The sequence below is a fragment of the Harpia harpyja genome, chromosome 3, assembly GCF_026419915.1.
Source record: "Harpia harpyja isolate bHarHar1 chromosome 3, bHarHar1 primary haplotype, whole genome shotgun sequence".
Lineage (NCBI taxonomy): Eukaryota > Metazoa > Chordata > Aves > Accipitriformes > Accipitridae > Harpia > Harpia harpyja.
Genome location: NC_068942.1, coordinates 64,907,678 through 64,931,950, shown reverse-complemented (window position 1 = coordinate 64,931,950; position 24,273 = coordinate 64,907,678). Strand labels below are relative to the sequence as shown.

Genomic DNA, 24,273 nt, shown 5'->3' with positions numbered 1-24,273 from the left:
ACTGCACTGAAAGGTAGGCAGGAACTCAAAGATATCTCAGATTTCAAATCTTTCCTGAAATCAGCAACAGATAAGGTTCTTCCTTGCTCTTTTATCCTTTATCCTGAAAATGCAGTTTTCAAACAGCAGACTGTATGGATCCAGACAAAAACTAAATATATTGGCTTAAAGCACCAAATCAAACAGGAAACTACTGGAATTGTTTGGATCCAGATCACAGATTTGATATGCCAAGTGATTTTTGCTTGTAGCATGCTCATTTTAAAGCTGGGGTAGCACCATCTACCCACAATCTTGTAGATATAAGAGCTCTAGAAAATATCTGAAGGTGTCAATATGTTGATAACATTTAATCTTATCTTTTTTCAGCAGGTGTGACAAAGTCCTCCCAAACCTGTGCTGGGATTAAGAGCAGCTGGCTCTTAATGAAGCCAGGCAAGAAAAGGATGCTGTTGGAAAACACTGGAAGGAGCATGCCTTGGCTTTGTTTCATCCTTTTGTCAACTGTACATGAAGGTTTATAATGCCTCCTGAGTTTACTGGATTCATCATCTTGGATTCCTAGACAGTAGCAGCAGCATGAAATGTCTCCTGAGGAGGAAACCAAACCATTTGCTCCTGCATAAATATGCGCCCACAGTCACTCCTGTTTGTCACTCCAGGCTGAAGCTGATGGCCTGAAAACTCCAGTCCAGGCCCAGCACAGCACCCCTGTGCCCCAGTGGTTATCCACCCAGGAACCTCACTTTGCCTTGGGCTAGTTTGGGGCTGGCAGCCATTTACGAGATTGAAGACTGCTAGGTAGCTCAGAAGCAATTGCTGCAGCCCACACAGATGTGGGACTGGCTGTGGAGAGACAGGACCAAAGTGTTCTGCTGCACGAAGGATGAGCCCTCCTTGGATTTATTATCAGAATGTATCAATGATGTGTGTGTGTGTACAAAGAAAATCTGCCTCATAGCATAAGGCAAGACATAACAAGCCAGCAAATCTCTTTTCAAATTCACAGTACATCAAATCTAAATGAGTCGAAGATAGGGTCTAATTTGGACAAGAAAGTATCTCCATGCAATTGCTCCTCTAGGCATCCTAGCAACATTTTCAAAAGATGCTGGACATACATTATGCAATAAAGCTGTTCTTCTGCAGCGCTGTGGGAAGAGGCAACTGGCTGCAGTCTCAGGTGGTGGACAGGATTACAACGGGTTATGTCAGGAAAGCATGACGTTAAATGTGCATTTGAAAAAAGGAAAAAACCAAAAAATAATAGTCACAGACTGAATTATAGCAGCTTTCTATAATGAAGTGTGTGGACTCCACCCAGCATCTGTGGCAGAGAAGGGAAGGTGTCTGCTAAACCCAAAGGTTATGATGGGAATGGAAAAAGCCAGGCTCCAGCTGAGAGTAGGACAGGGAGGATGAGGAAACAGTTTCATGTTTCTCCCAGCAAAACCTCAGGGGATGAGGATAACTGCTGCAAAAACTGTAATGGTAGTAAAAGCGTCTGGCTGCAGAAGTTGTTTATAACGAAGGTGTATTAACCGCTTGGAGACTTCAGCTGAAAAGGACTGTGCTATTTCACTGAAATCTAAGTTGCAAAATCCTTTTTTCTCTCTCAAAAAGCCTCTGTGTCAGAAAACTTAATTTAGTGGCTACACATAGAGTTTGGCCGTGAGACAGTGTATGCTGTGTGCTGGACTTGTCCTGATAACGCCCTGCTTTTAGGTCCCGACAGCTGAGCTCATCACTTGGCTATTGCAGTATACACTGGATTTTAACTCTGATCATAAGTACATCACTTCATGTTAGTTTCTCAAACTAAAATATTTCACAAGCAGTAGTGTTAGATGCTTGCTTGCTCTGAAGGATTCTCAGCAGAGCTGGGGAAGTTATTTGCAATCACTAACTGCTTAATTGCATTTAATCTTTTGCAAACTAGGCAAGAACTACTAAGCAACAATATTTTCCACTTTTTTGCTTGAAAACTTTGAGTATGCTCTGTGCAAACATGATTCAACCTATGAACCACTTGATTTTTAACACGGAAGTTGGCATGATGCAGTAAGTGTGCACAAGTGGTGGGATCAGGTTTCTGATGCAAAGGGTCGCATGGGAGAATTCAGGCTTGATTTAAGGAAAGCTGCAGCCTCCATCAGCATTCCTGCTTAAAACTTTGTTCACTGGAGTATTTGCACAAAGTGAAGAGAAAGGGTCTGTCTGTTTGAAAGCTTTTGCAGATATAAAGAATTACTCAAAAGCATTTGTGTCAGTATTTATACATGGGGTTTTTATTCTTTCAGGTCTACTTCCTAAAGGTTTGAGGCCCAAAGACAATAATATGCACTCCTGCTTGTGGCTACTTTCTGCAGTACTCTCTTCTGGCTACTCCTTTTTCATGGAGAAAAACACTGGGAAGTTGTAATCCAATAGCATAAACAGCCTCAGCAACAAGTGAAAAAGTGTGCTGTGCAGAGGTTCAAAACAGATGAGACGGGCCTCACTGGGGGATATAAGAGGTGAAGCATAGCCCAGACTAATAAATTCTCCCCTGTTGGCTCTGCATGGGTCTGCTCAAGTGTGTCAGCCCTGCTTTTCTGGAGCCGAGAGTGCCGTGGTTTGGCACAGCCAGCCAAAACCAGCCCAGTTTATTAGCTTGGTCTTAGTACCGGAGCGGGGGGGGGGCCTGGGTGGAGGCAACATGAGGAGGCAAGAGCAGCTGCGGAGGAACTAGTGAAGACGAGTGGTTGCAATGGCAGTCTGGGATGGACACGGAGGAGAGAGGGGCCGAGAGCAGGCAACAGTGAGGCATGGGAATATCACCAGGTTTCTCAAGCGAGGTTTAGTTACAGAAAGATTAGCAAGTGCTAGAGCAGAGCATGGGGTACTGTCTATGCTGCCAGGAGGCTGGCAGGGAAGGAAGATCATATTTGCAGCCAACAGAGAGGTCTAGGGAGCAAAGAACAGAGGTAAATTGGTTTCACTGCTGATCTTCAGACTAGATTTTTTGGGACAAAAATCTTCAAAGGGAGGTGGGAGGTTTGTTTCCCATCCCAGCTAAAAAAAATATCACAGCAGAGTAATGTTCTCCCCCTCCATGCAAAATCAGTCGGCCACATCCCTTACCATGCACAGCTGAATTTTGTGCTTATTGAAACAAACCTCCCAATTTTCAAGCAGCTGAAAGCAGAATGGCAGGTGTGTCCCAAACTATCAAATGAGCCCTGGGTATGTGAGAAGAGGCCCCCTCAAATTACAGAGGACAGCCTTGCCTTGAGAAAAAAGGAAGGTAGTCTTGCAAACTGTTTTTACTTTTAACTGCCTTGTCAAAAATACCATTTTTAATGTCCTTTCCTTCATCAGAGAGACAATCTGCAGTCCCAAAGGCTGGCTGCTACCACACTGCTGACTCCAGCAGCTGGAGAGCCGCTCAGGCAGGACTGGAATTCGATGAAGAGCCTGAAAAACCCTTGAGCATGAAAATGCTGACATAACCTGATAGCAGCAAGCTGCATACAGGGACCTTATCAGTAGTTAAACAACACACTTCTATGAACAGTGAAAAGAAAGCTGTTCGATCACATAAATTAATTCAGTGCGATGCCTCGAAATGTGTGCTTAATGTGCATCTCAGGAGGACTCAGATCATTTTTGAAGCATACCAGGTTACTGGTTATTTTTTTTAAATAGTGACCACACAAAATCTTATGAGCTCCATTAACACAAATCAGAGCCGCTCTGCTATGTGATACTCCAGTACTGTGCGATTGCCTCTGCGCAGAGATTAACAGAGATGCTTCGTTAGCTCAAATATTACGAGTCTGCGCTTTTGGCAAAGGGTCTCCCCTTACAGTGGCTCTGGAGCTCAAAGACTCTGCATTATACTGCATGATGACAGGCATGAAATTCTTAGTTAGCAGCAGATCCATGGTGTGTGGTGGTATTAAATTAAAAAAAAAATATCATCATAGAAAAACTACAGTCTTGGATGGGGAATCCACTAAAGGCTGCAATTCAAGAGCTATTAGGGCGACTGTGTGAAACTTCACTGACTGGAAATCTTAATGCTCTTAGAGTGTAAACAGCATTTCCTTGAGGAAATACTTCCTTTTTCCTACTAATGCAGCCCCACTTCTTGCTCATATTTGCCTCCTGGGGTATTTTAGCACTTCTAGTTCTTTATCAGAAACTGGAATTGAGAGGAGAGGAAGGGGGAGAGGAAGAGGAGACCACCTTGAGCGTCACAAAATTTTCCTTCCTGCAAGGCAATTTCTGAACCAAGGCACTGTGTGTGATCCATAAATTATCCTACAGATTACACACTCTGTGGCAGGGGCTTTCTCTCACGTCTCTACGTAAGGCCTAACTTGACAGGGATCCATATTCCAGCTGGACATGCCATTTACTAAGAACATTATAAAAAATAAAAAATTCACTTTTCCTCTCTAAAATATAGGCCTGGTTTTGCTTCTAGCAAAGCAAGAGGCAGCTTTGGCACCGACTTTACCAGTGTAACGGTCCAGAGAGCGACAAGGAAAAGTTACTGGCGGCTATTTGGAGAGAAATCTGCCCCTGTTGAGTGGCTTTGGTGAGGCGGGTGAGTCCCAAGTCAGCGGGGAAACTCCCCCTCCGCGACGGGGAGCGGTGAGTAAGCTCTGCGGGAGCGCACCTGAAGGGCCGTGCGGGCGGCGAGCCCGGCAGTGCCTGGCTGGGAAGGGCAGGCGGGGGCCGGCAGCCGCCGGGCGGGGGGAGAGGCAGCGAGCGGCCGGGCAGGAGCCGCGGGGCAGGGCGCGGCCCCGGGGCAGGGCGCGGCCCCGGGGCAGGGCAGGCCCGCGGGAGCAGTGGGCAGGAGACGGCCGGCGGCAGCCGCGAGCGGGCGGAGGGGCGGCCGGCCGCTCTCCCAGCAGGTATCGGGCCGGGGGAGCTGGGCGGGAGCGGGGAGCGAGGGCCGGAGGCGCTGCCCGCCGCCGGCTCTCTGAGGAGATGGGGGGCGGCGGAGCGCGGCCGAGGCAGCGGGGAGGGCGGCAGGTGCGGGCGGGGGCCGCCGGGGAGGCCGAGCGCCGGGCCGGGCCGGGGGAGCTGCCGCGGCGGCCGCGGGCAGCCCGAGGCCCCGCCGTGGCGGCCGCCGGCGGAGCCCGGAGCCGGGCGTACCGCATCGAGGCGGCGCGGGTGTCCTCTGCGGGCGGGACCTCCTCGGGCACCGCGGCGGACGGTGGAGGTGATGGTTTGCTTTCCTTGCCTAGTCGCTCATCGGAAATGTAAAGTTGGGCTTCCTATTTCCAGCAGAACCATTTGATTGCTGATCTCCAGCAGCCTCTGTATCTCAGGCACACCTCAGTATAGCAACGTTGGCCGTGCATGAGAGTAAATGGGAACAAAACAAGCGCGGAAGGTTGCCTTTTGTTGGGCTGTCTTGCTAAAGTGACTTTTCCGTATATATCGCTGATGTGTTTGAATATAACATAACTGCCTTGTGTATTGATACTTAGAGTATTTAAATGTGAATATACAGTGATACTTTTGCAATTTGTAAATTATTATTTTCTCACTGTGCACGTTAGGCTCCTGAGAAACAGAAACTAGTGATCTTTTTTACAAACCCTGATGTATTTCACCTGATGCATACTGGTAGGTATATTGAATGGGACAGCATGTTTTTAAAGTCAGAATTCTTTGAGGAAGTCAGCATATTAATCTTCGTGGTTTTTCTAAGTAGGCTGAAACTTGACATGCTAATTCAACTTGCAGAACATGAATTACAAAAGGCAGTGTTACTGGGCAGTTTGTGTTACGGGTGATGCTGTACATCGGTAGTGCCTTGCCACCATGCTACAGTATCAGTGGGGGTTTTGGAGTAAAGACCTTTCAGTGCCCAGGCCTTGTTTGTTTATGGCTGCATGAGTGTTAATTTGACAGTGTGCATCCAAGATTCGGCTTGGGACTATATTTTCTATCAAGTGACAGACCTTGAGAAATGGAGGCAGGTAGAAACATAGTAGCTATATTGAATTACTACAGAATTAAATCTTCATATGAATTAGGTCTGAGATTAAATTGTACTTAAAACAGTCTCAAACTGGTATTATAAAATCCAAATAATCTGTGTGAATTAACATCTAAGCATTATCATAGGCAAGAAATAACTAATTAGATCACCTTCTTTAGGAACACTTCAGGTCATTAGAGATACGGTTTAGCCAAAACTCAGAAGGAAGTTGTGAATATAGCTAGAGAGAGTTTCCCTTCTGTACTAGATGAAATTAGCATCAGAAAATACACGATATTTACTGAAGTTACAACCTGCTGTATCCAAGAGCACTGTTAAAGCAGCAGTCATGATTGTAAGAAGTTTCAAACTGTCCTGTTCAAAAGCCACAGTGTACTTTTTTAATGCATACTATACAGCTGGACTCCTGGGTGGTTCAGATCACTGGTTATTAAACAGCAGTCTGAAATAAATACCATCTTAAATTAAGCTGGTCTTGAAACTTTCCTTAGGTGCGGAAACGTGTCCTATGTCTTATGTGATGCATTTCTCTAGATAAGAATGGAAAGGTCAATATCATGGCTGTTAGTACAATGTACACTTGCAGTCAGTGCTGTTGTAATTGTGCAGGAAGAGAACTAGATCTCAAGGGACACATGCTGGGCCACAGCTGTCAAGTGCTTGGGCATCTAAATGATCCTGTGGGCACCCGCTCCTCAGAGCTAGATCCTTGCAGTCCTAACCCTCAGTCTCTGATCTGTGCAGGACTTTCCCAGTAATATTCTCTGAATGCATTGAGGTCTGCTGCTTGATGTGCCTTTAGTTTTGACAGTGTTGATTATTTAGGAGCCCAAGCTGTCCAGGGATCTACAAGTGAGGTGTTCCTTGACAAGTTCCTCTTGGAGAGCCCAAGTGTCTTCAGATTACATATAGATGATCAGGACCAATTAAAAAACATGCAGGGGAGTATATTACCATGCTTTTTTTTTTTTTTTTTTCTTCTTCTTACTAGGCTTTGTCTAGAGCTGTTACCCAGATGTGAAAAGCAAAGTTCTGAATTTGCATCTTTCACTTCTCAAGACAGTGCTAGAACCATAAACCTGTGTGTTGTTCTGGGCTGGTGGTCTCTGACTCCTTACTTATGGAACTGTTTTGCCTTGCTTTGAATACAGAAATATTCATTAGGTGACCTGTGATCCTACAACTCAGTGGCTAGGGCATGAATTCAGGAGTGGGGAAGTTTGATTTCTAGTCCTTTTCCCAGCTGTATGTTAAATATTTAAAATATGTTTGCAGAATACATGTAGTTAAGTAATGTTGAATTTCAAGAAAAATATATTTATTATTAAAGTGTCCCTTGATTCTTGCAAATACTTAAAAAAATCACACCTACTAAAAACACTGCACCCAAAGGGTATGTTGGACTCCAGAGAAGTCCCATCAATTCCACTGCCGTTCCCTGCACTTAATTTAGGTGATGGATCCCCAGGTGATTAAGTCCTCTTTCTTCTTACGCTGTGGAAAGAGTGAATGTGGGCAGGATTGTTCAGTCAGTGGTGTGTGTAGGCCAATAATTTACAATGTTGCCAAGAAAGCTCAGTCTCTGGTCTCTTTTTCTTTGTTCTAATCCTTAGGCTCAGTCTTTTTACTTGTTTGTTCTGTCACTTGTGTTTCGTATCAGCTGGTTTGCTTTTTGCTCAGCCTCCGTTCACCGTACTCATAGGTGTTTTAGTTACAGATGTATGTTACTCTAAATGCACTCCCCAGGGTTGTGGGTTAGCTGTGAAAAGGGCAGTCCTGCTCTGGCCCCTTGTTTTCCGCACTGTGCGTTCTGACCCCACCTTGTGCAGTCAACCACAGGGGGTGTTGGAAAACTACTTTTTAACAAAAAACCATGTTTGTTTATTTTGGTGGTTTAGTTTTGCATCTCGTCAGTGAGCTGGGCCGACTCATCGTGCAGCTGCGTGTTTACTAGATCCAACAGGAATGGTTGTTGGCAAGGGAGAGCGGAACTGCCCATCCAGTAGCAGTCAGCCCTTTAGACAAGTTCAGGACAGGCGGACGCGGCCCCTATGTGTGGTGGACCGAGCCAGAGGACCTGCCTTAGAAGGGCAGCTTCCACTAGGAAGCCAGGCTTTGGCTAGCTTAGGCCTGCTGTCTTCTTGTGAATCCTACCTGCTTTGGCTTAAACAGGAAGTACCCTTTGTCTTTGTGGAAACATTTATTGAACTCGTTTGCTTGATTAAAATGCTATTTACTTAAGTTAGTGAATTTTGCATGATGCATATCCTGACCTATTGCTCCCCTCTTTGGACTCTTGTTTAATTTTATAAAAGAATGACTTTGTTTGCTCTGAATTGCTATCTCCCAAGATACCTTAAATCTGGTAAATACTCCCTCTCTAATCTAAGTAGGACAACACCCAATCTCTGTCAGCAGAGAACCTAAGATTTCGTCTCTTTAAAGTGAAAGGCAAGGCGGGCTTTGACTTTAAGTAGGACAGGCTGAGTTTGGGTTAAGCCATGTTGTCATTCTGGTTAGTAATGCTATTCGGGTTCCATCAGAAAGATTGCTTATGCAGAGAAAAATTATGTTGATAGCCTTTTGCAGCCAGGATGAATCTTCAGACCTAAACTGAGGAGCCTCATCTGGGAAGAGGTTCAAATCCTGGGTCTGGTTTGAGCTCATCTGTGTTGCATGTCTCTTACTCATGTTAATACATCAAACTGTGCAGAATTAGTGAGGACGCTTCTCATAAGCTTAGTATGAGTGTTTGTTTGCCTGTCATCGCAGCTGAAGTTTACATTAATTCAGTGCCAAAAAAAAATTACGTCAGCAATCTGATGCTTATCTTTCCTGTAAATTGTACCCTGGTGATTTTGTTTTGAAGCTTTGTTTTTCAGTGATCTGATAGCCACACTTAAACTGGAGAGAACAGATAATTAGGCCCCAAACGAAGGCCCTTGGTGTTTGGGGGGTTCTTGTGGCCATTGCAATGAGCTGTGGGTCTGGCCTGAAGAGCAAGTTCTGGAGATACTGCTTTGGCAATTAAACCAGCTTTGAAGTCCAAAAAAACAATCGAGAAGGACCATGACCCAGTGGCCTCAAAACCTATTAGGCACTTAAATTAATTTGGCACCTGTGCTTTGGAGCCTGGAACCTGGGTGTGGACTTGTACAGCGTGCTCCAGCCTGGACAGGTGGGTGCCTGGCTCCCTGCCCAGCTCTGCTGGGCACCGGGCAAGGCAGAGGGCGGTGTGCTGGGCCCCGGAGCCCCTGCGGCCTCATCGGCAGCACGTGCTTGGGATACGTTAATACACACGTGTAGCGCCTCAGCTTCGTCTGAAGCATGGAGAGCTAGAAGGCTGCTTGGCTTTTGTGGGACAGCCTTGTCACCAGAGCTGTGGGAGGGTCCCTTCCACCTGCAGGAATTTAGTCCCTCGCTCCCACAGAGCCCTGATGCCTCCGGGCCGAGGGGGCTAGATGTGGCCCTGTCCACCCTGCTTGCTGAAGCTGGGCCAGCACATGGAGCGTCAGGTGGTTCGTGTGGCCAGAAGATGGCCCAAACCTTGACCAGGGCTTGGCAGGGGCTAGAGGGGGCAGATAAAGGGGGCTAAGGGTGGGTTCTCTTTACAAAATTCAGGCATCCAGTTTCCTGTGTGTGTACGTCCTCTGATGAGGAAAGCACCTGCTATACAGAGAGGAGGTTTAAAAGTAGCTTGAGCCAGCAGTGCTTCTGTGGTTAGCAGTGAACTGGTAGAAAAACAAGTTGTGTTTCCTGTTTCTGAGAGATTCATAAAATGATTAGTACTCATCTTCTAGGTGACAATAAAATATTTGCAAGACCAGTTTCATTTCACAGTACAGGAAAATTCAAAACTTTTTAGTTCTGGGTTGGGGTTTTAGTTTTTTGTGGGTGGTTTGGGGTTTTTTTTTTCCCAATTTACTTCTGCAAAATGGGATTGTTGGCCTCTAGATTGGGAACTCTCTGTCAGTCTCCCATTCAGGTTCTTTGTCTGCTCAGCAGTGACTGGCGTAGCTAAAAAGTTTCCTCCATGAAACCTGATTAAGCACAGAACATCTCCCTGAATCATCCTGGCTTTTGTTCGGTTCAGTGGTACGTGTACTTCCAGATCTAGTTTCACCAATGTGTGAAATCATGGGTCAAAAATCTCATGAAGAGTGTTTGTTTGATTTAAACTCAACAGGATAAAAAAAAAACCCCTTATACATTCATGGTGTAGCTATTGTTCACTTTGTTGTTAAGCAAATCTGTCCTGAGGGGAAAAAGGGAATGGTAAGTTCATGTTGCTGACTTCTGCTCTCAGGACCTCTGTCTTCTCTGAAGGGAGCGGAGCCCCGCCACTGTGCCCCATAGTTGTAGCAGCATTTGGCCAATAATAATTAGGATGTTAGATGCTCCCATAAAATTGAGACAGTTCTGACTTCCGCTGGTTTCTCCCAATGTCTATGCAAAATTCTTTAAAAATACCTCTTACATGCAGCGCCTGGTTGCCATTCATCTGCCTGGGCAGCTGCCACCTACTCCAGAGAGTACAGCTCTCTGAGAGGCTGGGGCTGTTAAAACTGGTTGTGGGCCCCTGCTGTGAGTGGATTTAAAGCAAAAAGTAATAAATAGTTGTACCTGATAAAGACAGGATCCTCCTCGACTTTATTTTAAAGTGTGTCTAGGCAGCTCCCTGAGCTCAGTGGACGTGCCCTGCAGAGCCATACTCCCAGTCTGGTTTGGATTTGAATTAATTAAGATCAGTTCCCATTTCCTGTTCTAGAGCAATTCATTTAATCTGTTTTCATATATGAGATGTACTGCAGTCACATGTTTCCTTTCTTAATCTCAGTCTTTTAGCCTTCATTTATACAATTTACATATTTTCTTCCTCTCACCACAATGCCACAACTGGTTATAGAGTGACACTGCGGAGCAGAACTGCTGAACAGGGAATCCTCATCCTGTGGAAACTCCATAATTTAAAGTTTTTTGGTTTTGTCATGGAACAGGATAATAATTATATGTAAAATAACTATTAAATAATTAATGTAATATAACTAATAAAAACCTGCTTCACCTAAAATAAAGCAGTAGATGTGTGTGTACATATATATATATATAAAAAGAAATATTCCATCTTGACTCTTGTGGGTCAACAGGGTTCCCTTAAAATAATTTTAATGGTAATGAAACTGTATTTTTCCATGCAAAACTGTTTGGGTTTTCTTCTTTTTTCATATATACAGGAGGAGCTATTTTTCATTAGCTGTCTGGATATTATATGTGTATCCATGTGTTTTCTGTGTGGCTCTGTGGTCATGGCAGAGGCTGAGGAGTCCTGGATGCCATTCCGTGCTTTCTTTCATTGTTGTATTGAGTTGGTTTCCAAGGGCCATCTTTTCAAAGCTGGACATGTTTAGCCACGTTAGGGAACTCCACTGCACAGGCAGATGCACTTGCCTAAAATACCTTCTTCTGGGCTGTCCTGTCAAAAAAATGCATCCAGATGTTTCCAGTTCTCTTTGGTATCAGGGCTATAGAGGGACTGCTGACGGTTCTATTTTTGTGGCTTCCTGGCATTACTACAGAAGGAGAAAAAAATTGGATTAAAACCTGACACGGAATACATAAAGAAAGTCTTAAGTTTTAACTTAGATTATAAAGTAACCATCGTTGATTGTCATGATTTTTTTCCTAATCTGCTTAGAGTGAAGGACTTATCTTATGTTGAATTCTTTCCATATTCTCATCAAAAGCCAAGTTCTTTTTACAGAGATTTCAGTCTCTTAAGTTTTCTGGTGTCCTGACTTCAACTCTTGCTTTGCTGTTTTCCATCTGAGTCCAAAATGATCTGCAGTCCAACATAATGGATTTATTCTTTTGTGTTTACTGCCCCAATACATACCATATTGTACATCTTTGTCCAAGTCAGTGAATTTATCTACAGTTCACAGGAACAGTGTTGTCAGTTCAGTAATTGGATGAATTGGTTACTTGCCTAATGCAGCATTAGGAAGAAACACTATCTCTATCACTTTTACAGCCCAGAGCACAGGGGATTCAGCATATTAAAATCCCAAGTTTTAAGCTTTATCGTGGGATAGATTTATAATATTCCCTTCTTAATTCAAATATAAATCTTGCATGAGAAAAATTGGCTCAGATTTATGAAAATTGTTCTTTTGGCCCTTGTAAATGATATTATTAATCTTCTGCATACTGGGGCAGGCTTGGATTAAGTCTGCGTTTAAGGGCTGCAGGTGCAAGGCATAATGCTAAGCCAGAGTCAGGGTGTCCCTGGGGGCCATGTCAGAAGGACTACTTTGGGTTGTGTACTCGTGCCAGGGCTTGTTCCCCTTCTCCAGGGGGTGCCTGGAAAGCAGAGGCAGTTGTCCCTGTAGCACAATAGCTCAAGCACACACACCTGCTCAGCTTTATTTTTCTTCAGGGAAGTAGGCAAGAGCAATTAGTTCTTCTTCGTGACGTACTCTGTTTGGTGGTCTGTGCCTGGGCTGCGTGTGCAGATGCGCTGAAGGCCATTTGGCCTCCTCCAGTCGAGCCCTGGGAAGAAGCAGCTGCTGAGCTGAAGGAGACCACAAGCTAGATTGCACAAGTGCTCTTTCTGTAGGGTTCAGCTCAGGGCCTGCATGAAGGGAGACATGTATTAGATCATCTTTGTCTGGGCAGAGAGGCTGAAGGGATAAGGGAAAGTTACAGTGGAACACGGCATGGTCTCTCACAACTGCATGTTGGAAGACATGGCTGTTCCAGGCAAAGCTTCTGCCCTGGTTCAGTTAGAGCTAGACCTCCTCGGCAGAAGAACATATAAAGCAGCTCGTGGGATGACAGAGAGCTCTGCTTTTACTGCTGTGACAACAGCTCAGCTAAGAATTGACTTCTGAGGTGGTTTTCTTTGCCTCAGGAGAAGCCTGCTAAAGCTGAATAAGTAATATTTTTGTACAATTGTCATATCCTGACTGATAGCAGTGAAGTATTGAGCACTCCTGCTGATTACTAGGGTTTTAAAGTATACGAGCAACTGTTATCTCTAGGAGAGCCCAGCAAACAGTATCTTACCTGAATGCCACAGCAGTCACCAGAGGGACTGTGGAGATGTTCTCTGCAGGCTCCCATCCTCCTCCTCTTCTCCACTTGCTCAGAATATAGTCAGGAGGATGAAGAGGCAATGGTGGACCAGTAACAGTTTGGGATCTCAATACAATGCTGTGGGAATGAGAGCAATCCTCCTCTTGCAAGTATTAATTAATAAAATATATTCTCACCTTAGATTATCCTGTGACATTGTTGAGTCTGAGGTGCATAGTTCAGTTGTGGTATCAGCCTGAATAAAACTGGTCAAAGAAGCGGGATAATGTCTTGAGAAGAACCATACAAAACAGACTTGAATGGTGTAAAACCTACAGGTTTAAACTTGTCTACATGGCTTGCTTTGGTCTGCTTAGCTTACTGAAGAGAAATATAAGAGAAGGTTAGATCCTAATCTTTTAAGATCTGAATGAAGAAAGGAGATACTACTGGTAATTAACACTCTTAATATAGCAAAGACATAAAAACTGGGGAAAAAATTTAAACTAGAAATAGAGTTAAAATATTAACAGGAAAGGTGATTAGCTATTGGAATATTTTCTGAAATAAAACCCAAATGTCTTCCTGCTGAAGTTGGTCAGTGTAGTGCAGGAGTTCCTGGTTGAAATCCAGTGGTGTCAGTAACTGAGGAGGGTGGGACAAGGGCACGTAATGGACCTTCTGGTCTTCAAAAGTAAGATTCTGCTTTACCAAAGTGTAAGTGAATGAGAGGCGTTTGCAGGACAGGACTGTGCTGGTTTGGACTAGTGGTCTGTTCAGTTCAGTTTCCTTTTTTCTGGGATCAGCAAGAGGAACCTGTAAAGCTTCCCCCGATGGGCTGTTGAGCCATCATTTACCGGCGCAGGAAGGTGCTTCCTGTGCCTAGGCAGTTAGTGGTTTGTTTGCATCATGGAATGTGACACTTTTCCTAGCAACTTTTTACCATCTGTTTCTGTTACCAGATTTAATTGTGTAAGCACTCAAACAATGCCACTAGGCTCTTTGCCCCAGGAAAGCTGTGCAACGGTCCATCATAAAATCCTCATCATCTAAACTAGGTTAATGATGCATAGTCTTTTTTTTCAGTTTTAAATATGTAATTACACTTCTTCATTTATTTGCTGCACTGGCAGAGCTTTGCATCTCTTCATTGTGTTTCTGTCAAACTGTAAGATGTCTCTCACCAGAATGCCTTTCTGGTTGTGTCCTTCAAAAGCCTTCTCATAACTTCTCTTTTTCTGTTGTGTTATTTCAGCATCTCCTTTGTGATCCACTGCTTTCAGGGTGAAATCCCTTTCTCCTTCCAGGCACAAAAGAAAGGAAAGCCTCACATTTTCTTCATTTCCTTGGAAGACAGGAGAACTGGAATAATGTCTGTGTGCAGATTTCCAGAGCTTTCATGCTTTTCCCTGAGTTGCAGTTACAAACAGAGAAGGAAGGTGTATGTACACACACCCACACCCAGTAGTTACTGCAGATATCACTGTTGTGGGGTTCTCCTGAAACAGGCATAGATAGGAACCTTTTATCATGCACCTGGTAGGTGTGTGTTGGCGTGACATTTTTTTGTTTCCCTTTTTCTTTTTTTTCTCTTCCTCCAGACAACCTACTACTGCCTAGTTTCATAATGAATAGCAACAAAAGGTTGTGTCCTGTCTTTTCACATGCTCAGACCCACTTGAAGTGCCTCTCTCTCTCCTGTGTGGATGGTACAAATCAGACCTGCCTACAGTCCCCAAAAAACTAGGGCCTATTTTTTAAACTGTGGGTTTTATGCCTTGGCAAGCGTATGCCTGTGCGTGGCACTATGTGTGTAGGACAGCATGTGCTGTCCTTGCTGCTACAGTAGCAAAGTACCTGGAGGCAAATTTCTCAAAACCCTTTAAGCTGTTTTACTAGTGTTGACTGGTTTTGAGATGCAGTGGTCACAAGCCACCCCTCTTCAGACGAAATGCTGTGCTCAGACCAGTGCACAGCTCCAGATGCTTTCCCCCAGAAACAAAACTACAAAACAGCTGGCCGTGGAAGTTTTAAACCTTTTGCAGCATCTGCACCGTCAAAAGAGAACCCATCTGACCTGCAGCAGAAGCAGCTTTTGCTGTGCTGTGTTTTTGTTAATCATCTGGAGACCTGCGGTGGTATTGTTATGCTTTTTGAAAGATTTATATGACTGGGATTGACTGCATCTCCTGGATCTGAAAAGCAGAAAGGCACAGAGGTAGCATAAACATGGTGTTTGGCTGAGGTGTGAACTGGCAAGCTTGAGCTCACTTTCTCCACAGGGCAGATCCTCAGATGTTGCAAAGTGTGGTGGCTCCACTGGGCCTACTGGACCTGTAGACACATATGTCATTCAAGGATCTGTCCCAAATGCTTAATAACAACCGATCATCCCTGTTTCCGGGTATTTTCTTTTACACCTCCCACTTTGTGAGGGCTTACTGCTACTAGAAATTTTGCCATGACGTGTTTCTGGAATGCAGATCTGAGAATGCATTTTATACATTTATGGCTGGCAATAAATCTCACAATGTTGGAAACCTCTGGTTTAGCCAGCTTTCCCAGTTTGAGATCAGCTATTTCACCTTTTTGTCTATTGCATAGTTTTAAATGTGTTACCTGATCAACTCCTATGGAGCAGTGCTGTGACTACATGCAGTAAAATACATCAGCAGCCCACAGATTTGTTGCAAAACATGCCCTTTCATCATAAGGCAGCAAAGACCTGACATTTCTTTTCAGACTGCTTTCAGCTTTTAATATTTAATATTGTGATCATCCGTTTTCTATCATGTTCTTTTTATTTAATGAGTTGTTGAAAATATTTACTTCTCCAAATATCTCTGTCTTGTAATCATTCTGGAGGCATCTGGAACTGAAGTCTTTGATTTTTGAAGTCTCTGTTTATCTGATTTTAGCTCATTCAAAATTTCTATCAGAGAAATCTGGAAATCATTAAGATAATTTATGTTCTCCATCTAAACCCATTAAAGTAGTAGTGATTGTAATTCTCTAGGCTCTGTGTATGTGTGTGGTTGGTTTTTAAGCTTTGTTGTTTCCAGGATGTTCTAATAACCTTGGCTCTCCTTCTGCCTTAGTGTGGAAGGACTATTGCTGAGTTATATTTGATTATCTTATTTTGGCTTGATACTGGGAAGAGAGAAATGAAAAAGCTTACTGAAATTGGTAGTAAACACCAAGAAAGAGAGAGAATTTGAGACAGAGGGACAAAGTCTGGGTTCAGTTCCCTCTTCTGCTGCAAGTGATCTGATTTCTCTATCTCAGTTTTTTGTCTGAAAATCAGGGATAATTCTCCTTTTCCTCCTGTCATTTTCTAAGTCTAATATCTCCAAAATGGAGGATGTCTTTGACATATGCATATTGCCTAACAAAAACGGACCCCAAAACTTAGCAATAGGGTCATGGTGTCCTAACTTTTTGTTAAGATGGGTGGCATTGCTGGGAAGTCAGTACTACTTTGGAATTTGGTGGTGCACCTAACAAATGTCTCTACAGTTCAGGTTTATTTGGTAAATTTAGTCCCAGACAACTGCATGTTAGTACAACCTTTTAACAACTGTTAAATGATATGCTGAGGATTTGGGGGTAGCTGACACCAGCAAAAGGTTCTGGCATGTGGGAGAAGTTTAACCTTTGATAGAAATGTCAACTTCTGTCAAGATCATAAAATACGTTTTTAATCTTCTACAAGATTTTTGTTTGTTTTCAGTTAATAAAATATACAACAGAACCTGCTAAATTTCTGTCTGTCCCAGGTGGCTAAGACAAAACTTTTGCATGTAGTGAAAGCTGTATAACTAACCGTAGGCAACTTGGGAATTACAGATACGAGAAAATGAACTGGGAGCCAAGCCGTCTAATTTACTGCCAGGATTGCTCTTCTGAACTAAACAAACAAACAAAAAATATACTTATGTCTGTAGCTTAATGAAGTGAATTAAAACTTTAATAAAGTAATTGAGACCATCCATGTTGTGATTTCATGAACAAAGTGCTCTAAACAGAATGAGGGAGCACTGTATCTAGATGATCTGTCCCTCAGCAAATGCTGTCATTTTTTTGTAATGTGGCTGTGGTATAAGTCTAGGAACACAAGTGCAAATTTTGTCACTGAAACCATTACATTTTTAAGCTTAAAAAAGTGTAAACAGTGTTCTAGTCTTTTACTCTTGGAACTTTATTTTCAAAATACCGTATTTAAGCTGAAACTGAATTGGAAACTCTAAGCTATGTGTCTATATACTTTGGCATTGGCTACTGATATTACCTTGCCTACAAAACAGTAATCTGTAAATAGTGTACTCTCTTCTGTACAATAGGCAGTGTTGAATTGCTTTATATTTGTCTTCAGATAGAAAAAAAAAGTATGAATGTTTGCATATTGATAAATGGGGAAAAAAAGATAATGGTCAAAGACTATCACAGGTTACTTGGTCTTACTGTGAAGAACATGGCCTTTTTTTAATGATAGAAGTACACAAGATGTAGAATTGCATTATTACTGTTATATCCTCAATACCCGTATGTGGCCCTTTCTTTCTAGGTAAGGCACTCAACCACTTGATGGAAAGGCAACTGCTTGTGACAGATGATTTACATTTGTTTATCTGCTCACATTAATGGTTCCAGCTAAACAATTCTGGGTAAAGAAATTACTACCATGAACTGAATTTTTCCACTTTATGTAGCTGGAAAGCAGAGCTGTTACTAACATTTTGGTTTCTTCACCAGCAGTAGCGAATAAATTCAATCTGGATGTTTTGAGATAAAAGACTGTTTTGACTGTGCAAACTGCCACTGAGGCTTAGATACCATTGTTGCAAAGCTTAGAGCAAACGAAGCAGCTGTTTCAGCCCACTTTAAACATGGTGAACAAGAGTAAAGCATATTAACTCCAGCTGTGTACTGATAACAGCTGGGAAGGAAAATCACTGCAAGGGAACCTTAAAGTAAACTTTGAATTCTAGCAGGCTTAGCTAACATGAGTGCGCCTCTGAGGGAGGAGCAGTGGTGAAAATTTGATCCTTAGAAACGTGGAGAATTTAATGAGAAATTCCTGTGCTACTTTTTGTGCTTCTGTAAAGATGCAGACCAGGTTCTGAAGTCGGTGGTGTTGCCTCTGAAGATTTTCGAAGCAGATCTCACACTGTATTTATGCTCATGGGCAATTTTGAGATCAGGACGAGTACTGAGTGATGGATTCCATGCAGAGTAATGGTGTCCCTTTTAAAGCAGGACCCCTGCCCTGGCTGTTTAGAGACTATGCTGTAATCTCTTCAGTAGCGTTCCGTTTTCCAGGATAACGTGTACCAGCATTCAGGCTACTTCTGAGGTTTTTATATTCAGGTCACTTGCATTTTGTTCATTTTGGTCTATTGAGCACAAAGAGCAGTATAAAACTAGAGGAAATAATTAATGTCACTTAGTGGTAAAACCAGAAAAAATTATTCAGAGAAATTGTATTAAACCAAATATTCCCTTAGGTCCTTGTTGTAGTAGACTAATGGTTTACTTAGGTTTAAGTCTAATGGTAATATATTTTAAGAATTTCCTTCTAATCGGTACTTTGTGATAGTTCATGATTAAGAATAATTCTGGAACTGTTACATAGTTGTAATAATAAACCTTCGGTATATTTCACACTAGTATTTTAAAGATAAGTTAATTCAGGGCTTCCTTGTGAAGCCAAGTGCTCTCAGTGACTTTGCAAAACCCGTGAGTTAAAACATAAATAGCAGTGCTGAGGTACTGTAGAGCACAAAAGAGCAGGTCAGTAAGTATATGCTGTGTTTGGTCGGTGTTTGCAAATTGATACATCTATCCATAACTTTCAGTTGCACCCTACCCATGGAAATAAATAATGTTAAGACAAGAAAGCACATGTTTTCTAAGTTAGATGAAGTGTCTGTAGCTTAGTATCTCCACTTGGCATCCATCAGAACTTTGAGGGGCTTTTAATGAAAGAAAAGTTTTGGGGATGTTAGTGTTATTTCCACAGTATTTGTATGGTTCCCTAGCTGTCTTTGTATACACATACAAAGAAAATGACAGCACTGTTCAAGCTGCAGGTGGGAATGACTTCTATGCTGGAGCACAGAAGCTTTCAGCAATTTCTTGTGATTGAGATAACTGAGCAAACATGTCCATTTTTGTGTAATTGTCACTTTCTCTTTGTGCTTTCCCCCTTTCTCTTACTTGTTGTCTTCCCCATCCCGCAAACATGTCCATTTTTGTGTAATTGTCACTTTCTCTTTGTGCTTTCCCCCTTTCTCTTACTTCTTGTCTTCCCCATCCCTTCAGCTTATGTTCATGTTCTGTTTGGTGTCTTCTAACCTCTGTGGAGTTGGAATCATGTCTTGGGTATGTTCTACAAAGAACCTTGTGTACTTTAGGTACATGTAAAAGGACTAGGCTTAGACAGCTAAAGTTTTGGACAAGAAGCAACGCAGCTGTCTGTCCCTCTGAAAAGAGAACATAAGGATATGAATAAAGACATTTAAATGAGGCCAGTTAGTATTGTCATAAAGTTCTTTTAATGTTAACCAGCTGTTATAGACTTGTTCTCATTCTTTAATAGATTACATGCCTCTTATTTTGCTGGAAGTCAGCGCGCTCTATTTCTGTATGCATAGCAGACAATTATATAATAAAACAGGTCTTCAGTTTCATGTGTATACAATTATGAGAAAGCAGTAGCTCCTCAAAGAAGGCAATTTTGGCATCATACATAAAGAGTGTTTTCAAATGTAAAGTATGGAGCATGTTGAGCAAAAAATGTAAACACGTATGGATGTATGTGAAAATAGTACAGGAGTGAAAGAGGGTAAGAGAAACATGAACAAGGGAAACGGAATAAAAAACACATCTTACAAATGACTTGACAAGACCACATCAAAATAGCTGTAAAGCTGAGTAAATGCCAAAGCCCAGTGGCACACACAAATATGAGGAGAATTTTGGTGTTCCTGAAAGACAGGGACCTGAGTGGGTCACTGAAAGTACTTGGATGCCGTATGTTAAAATGATTATCTCTTTCCTTGAGCTTTTACATAAAAAATAATTTGTCTCAGTGAGAGAAATCTGATGGCTCTGATCCTTTTACTACTGAAGTAACTTTCTCATTGACCCTGGGACTATGTTCAATAAGAAATCATGTATTAAATAACTGATAATACTGATTTCATTTTGATTTCAATTATTCCCATCTACTACCATTTGTTTTATTGTGTTTTTCAGGTTTGCTAGCTACACTGGATCTTTGATTGTGGTCTCCTCCAAATTGCAACACTGAAAACAATGGCAACAGAATGTATAAAAAACTGCTGTAAATGGTGTTTCTGCATGGAAAAAGAAAAAAATGATCGTGAGTTCTGACATTGACTAAGGGTTTTGCTCTTCTGGCTTCATTAATGATGAGACTTCCCATTAGTAAAATGGCTGTGTCATCCCTGATAAACTTGAATTCTTTTACAACATCCAAAATTCTTTCCATACCTCCACTTGGAGATTGAACACATGGTTGTTAGTGTTATGAATTGGAACTGGAACTGAAAAATAACACTTCTCTGAAGTCTGCTCCTTGCAGCCTAGGATGCTGTCAGAAAAGCCAGCTTTTCTACCTAAGATTGTGTAAACGTCTTACATCTTTCAAACTCTAAGAGTGAACACTTTTTTTTTTTTTTAACTCCCTGTGGATTGGCTGTTAGGATTTTTTTGATGTCTTAGTTGTTTGAAGAACAAGTGTACCTCTTGCAAAAATTCACTTAAGAGCAAGGTAGCTATAAATATAGAAGCTTGGGCAACAAAGAGTTTGGATCAGTACAGGTGTCATGAGGATGAATATCTTTTCCAGGTGCTAGTCCTGAATGCTGGTAAAACTGAATACTAGCAGCTGTTAAGTAATGTACCAAGCACAGATCCTATTAAATAAAAGAGATCTCTTCACAGTATTGTTCAAAACTTAATGCACATGTGTACTGTCTGGTTTTCTTGCTCTTTATTTTTAGCAGTTTCCATGGTGCAGGAATCTGAAGCAGTAGCCGCAAGCAAGCCAACTATTGTAGAGAAGCCTCCATTGTCTTCTGTGTCAGTGAAGCGTCAAGTTGGCTGTTCAGAGGATTATCTCCTTTCTAAACTGCCCCTGGATGGTCAGGAGGTACCTTTTGTGGTCCCTCCATTCAAATTGGCTTATGTACAGCCGAAGAACCTTCCTAGTATCTCACATGCTGGAGGGATTCAAGGTAAAATATAAACAGCATAGCTGAAATAGATGTTTAGCTTCTGCTACTCCTTGAAAGTTGTCAAGTATTCCTACTGAAAACATATGTTTGCAGAACTTTTCTAGAAGCCTGGTCTTGTTTCTTTTCTCTGTGGACACACAGAGAGTTTTTGGGAAGGATGTCATCTCGCTATGAATCTCTGTGATGTTGCATGAATAAAACTGAAAGGGAGGATTGCACACCAGTGCTCATACTCAAAGCCATGGAAGACACTTGAAGGAAACAGAAGCTTTAGTAAAGAATCTATTGGAGGCAAGGAAAGACCTAACACAACCCCAGCGTCCAGATCACTCAAGTAAAGAAGGAGAGTGGTCTGGCTTTCATGTTTAATGTACTGATATGTTTTAACATACTAACATATCTTCCTTTTCAGATATCGCCAATAGATAGCATGTGCTACTACATTGCAGAATTTTTTGCCCCTACTATTCCTGATATTTTTGCTGCTCTTTGGGAAGCCAGGCGTCACAGATCTCAGTGGTATAAGGTTGCGCATGATACTGTGATTCTTTGCTTCACAATGATCTTGTGCTTCAACCTCTGCCAGTTAGTCCCATGTTCAGACTGCCAAAATGATGTAGATGCAATTTAGGCACAGTGGCATTTTAAAAGAATAGGAGCCTGGCCCGGTAACATGAGTTACAGGGCATATGCTATTGCTAGGCTCTTGGTCCTGCCAGGAGATGCCTAGAATTAGGTAAGAGAAAATTTTGGCACAGGGACATACCTGAATGGTTGTTTTCTCTGGAGTTGCTTTGCCTCAAGGACATGATAAGCTGGTAATATGCTTTTAGTCCCATGTGATTGTATTTCTTTTCTAAGAGTGGAAACCTTAATAACTGAAAAAAGTCAACCACATATTGCATAATAACTAATGCAGTACTACCTAGCTTTTTTGTGTTTGTGTGGTTTTACTCCCACCCTTCTTCTCTTCTCCCTAGGTCCTTGCTGTTGCTTCTTTCCTCCTCCTGCACGCCTATTACCAAACTTCCTCCTCAGCCTCACCCACCCCTGCTTGTAACACTGGCACCAGAGCCAAGCTAATCAGCCTAGCAGAGCTTTTTGGTATAGATTGGCCATTCTGTGCCCAATCTTTTTAGTGGGCTTCATTTGTGATGTCTGCCTCACCAGACATGGACAGGCAACCTAATAGCTGGAGGTAGAACATGCGAGGCCCTCCTCATCTCTGAGCCTGATCTCCTTCAGCCTCCCCACTTGCCTGCTACTTCAGTAGCTAGTTCTTGTAAGTCCATACTTGGACAAGGTATGGAAATGCAGGACATGCTCCTGGTAATCCCCTTTCTGACTGGGTCTGGGTTCATGCTCTGTCTTGCTTTGTCCTACCTCATCCTCAAGATACTGTACAGAGAAGTCCATCAAGGACTCTGAAGCACGAGGGTTTTCCAGGGAGAAGGAAGGTGTGTTTAACAACATTTAGATAAATGTTTTCTTTATTCATGCTGTTCTACACAATCTTAACAGTCAGTGACTTATAAACCAGTGACTTGTCTTCATTGGGAATTCTGCTTCATCATAATTTTTGAAGGACCTGGTGAACAGTGTGGCCCTTAAGCTATAAAGCCGGTAGATCTTCTGGCAGGATGACCTGACTCTTCATAATTGTCTCTCTTGAGCAAATATTTTAAATTCTTGAACAAATATTTGACAAGTGGCTCTTATGTCAAGTAGGCAACTTCCATTTCTCTTTCTAAATATAAATACTTATTTTTTAAAGTACAGCTTTTTAAGCCTCATTAAAGTTGTGTTTAAAAATGCAAAGTTTACTTTTTAGGGAGATTTACTAAATACAGTGAAGTGTGCTGTCATTCCTTCTTCACATTAGCCAAAGCACCAGCATATTCAAAAAATGTATTTAGAGTATTTGTTTCTTAGACCGTTGTTAAATATCTGTAGAAGTCCAAGTTCTACTCTCAGTTCCACTCCATTTTCTGTCCATGTCTGACCATTTTCCTTTAGTGAAACAGGACATGTTCAGTGTTAGCTCTTGGCATCCCTTCTGAAAGCAATTAAGTTCTGGCAGCCTTTCTCTTCAATACTCACTGCAGCATGTCTCATGCTCTCACAGAAGTAAGCTAGCAGGAAGAAGTGTGCTCCTGGTCTGGAACACTGGCTTTTCCGTCATCTGCTGTGTAGCAATTCTTTATGGCCTCACTTTTAGCGTTCATCCTAATTTACATCACGCTCAAGCCCATTATACTTGAATTCTTGCTTTATCATCTCTCATGCTCCATCTCATTGTTTTAGTTACTCCTTTTTACTTACTCTACTAACACCTGGAGGAAAGGATTTTACATCAATAATAGTTTGCCTCTTATGGTGCAACACACGTGCAGAATTGAAGGCACTTTACAGTGGGGTAAAGAACTTTTTAACAGATAGGTTGAAGTCCAGGGAGGTGAAATGAAGGAAGGAGATGTCAGAGCTTGGCAGAGTCCAGGTCACACCATCCCTGTTCTCTACTGTACTGCTACCTGTGGCTTATTTTCACGCCAGACAGACAAAATGAAGCACTACAGCAGTGTTCTTTACTGTTCTGCTGACCAAGACATGCATGTTTTTTCTGAAATGATTATAAATAAAGGAAAGAAAAATAGAGCAGCTGTGCTGTAATGGGCTGAGTAAAGGGCTGGGATTCAAGCATTCTCAGATTTGTCTACTTGTGCCTCAGCCAACAATTTAAGTCATTTCGGACCAGTGATTTTACCACTGACAGACTTCCTATGGAAATTGGATGACAAGGAGACTGCAGTCACAAGTTGCATTATCTTTCCATACAAGACCCTCCTGAAGGTCTGGGATCCGTTAGCCGAGTGAGAATGTCCCAGGGGTAGGTAGCCAAGTAAGTCAGAGGTTTTCTGTACACATGGCCCTACT

The 24,273-nt window shown here is 42.5% G+C and overlaps 1 protein-coding gene across 4 annotated transcripts in view; it reads left to right on the top strand.

The window, feature by feature from the left end:
* The first annotated feature begins 4,790 nt into the window (after positions 1-4,790).
* Positions 4,791-24,273, top strand: part of TC2N (tandem C2 domains, nuclear) — a 35,815-nt gene continuing 16,332 nt past the window's right edge. Inside the window, exons 1-4 of one of the 4 annotated variants that reach the window (XM_052783003.1) lie at positions 4,791-4,904; positions 5,281-5,429; positions 20,336-20,462; positions 21,106-21,339. In XM_052783003.1, the coding sequence (XP_052638963.1) occupies positions 20,396-20,462; positions 21,106-21,339 (301 nt within the window). In that variant the 5' untranslated portion in view covers positions 4,791-4,904; positions 5,281-5,429; positions 20,336-20,395. The other 3 variants (XM_052783002.1, XM_052783004.1, XM_052783005.1) reach the window with 3 other exon arrangements.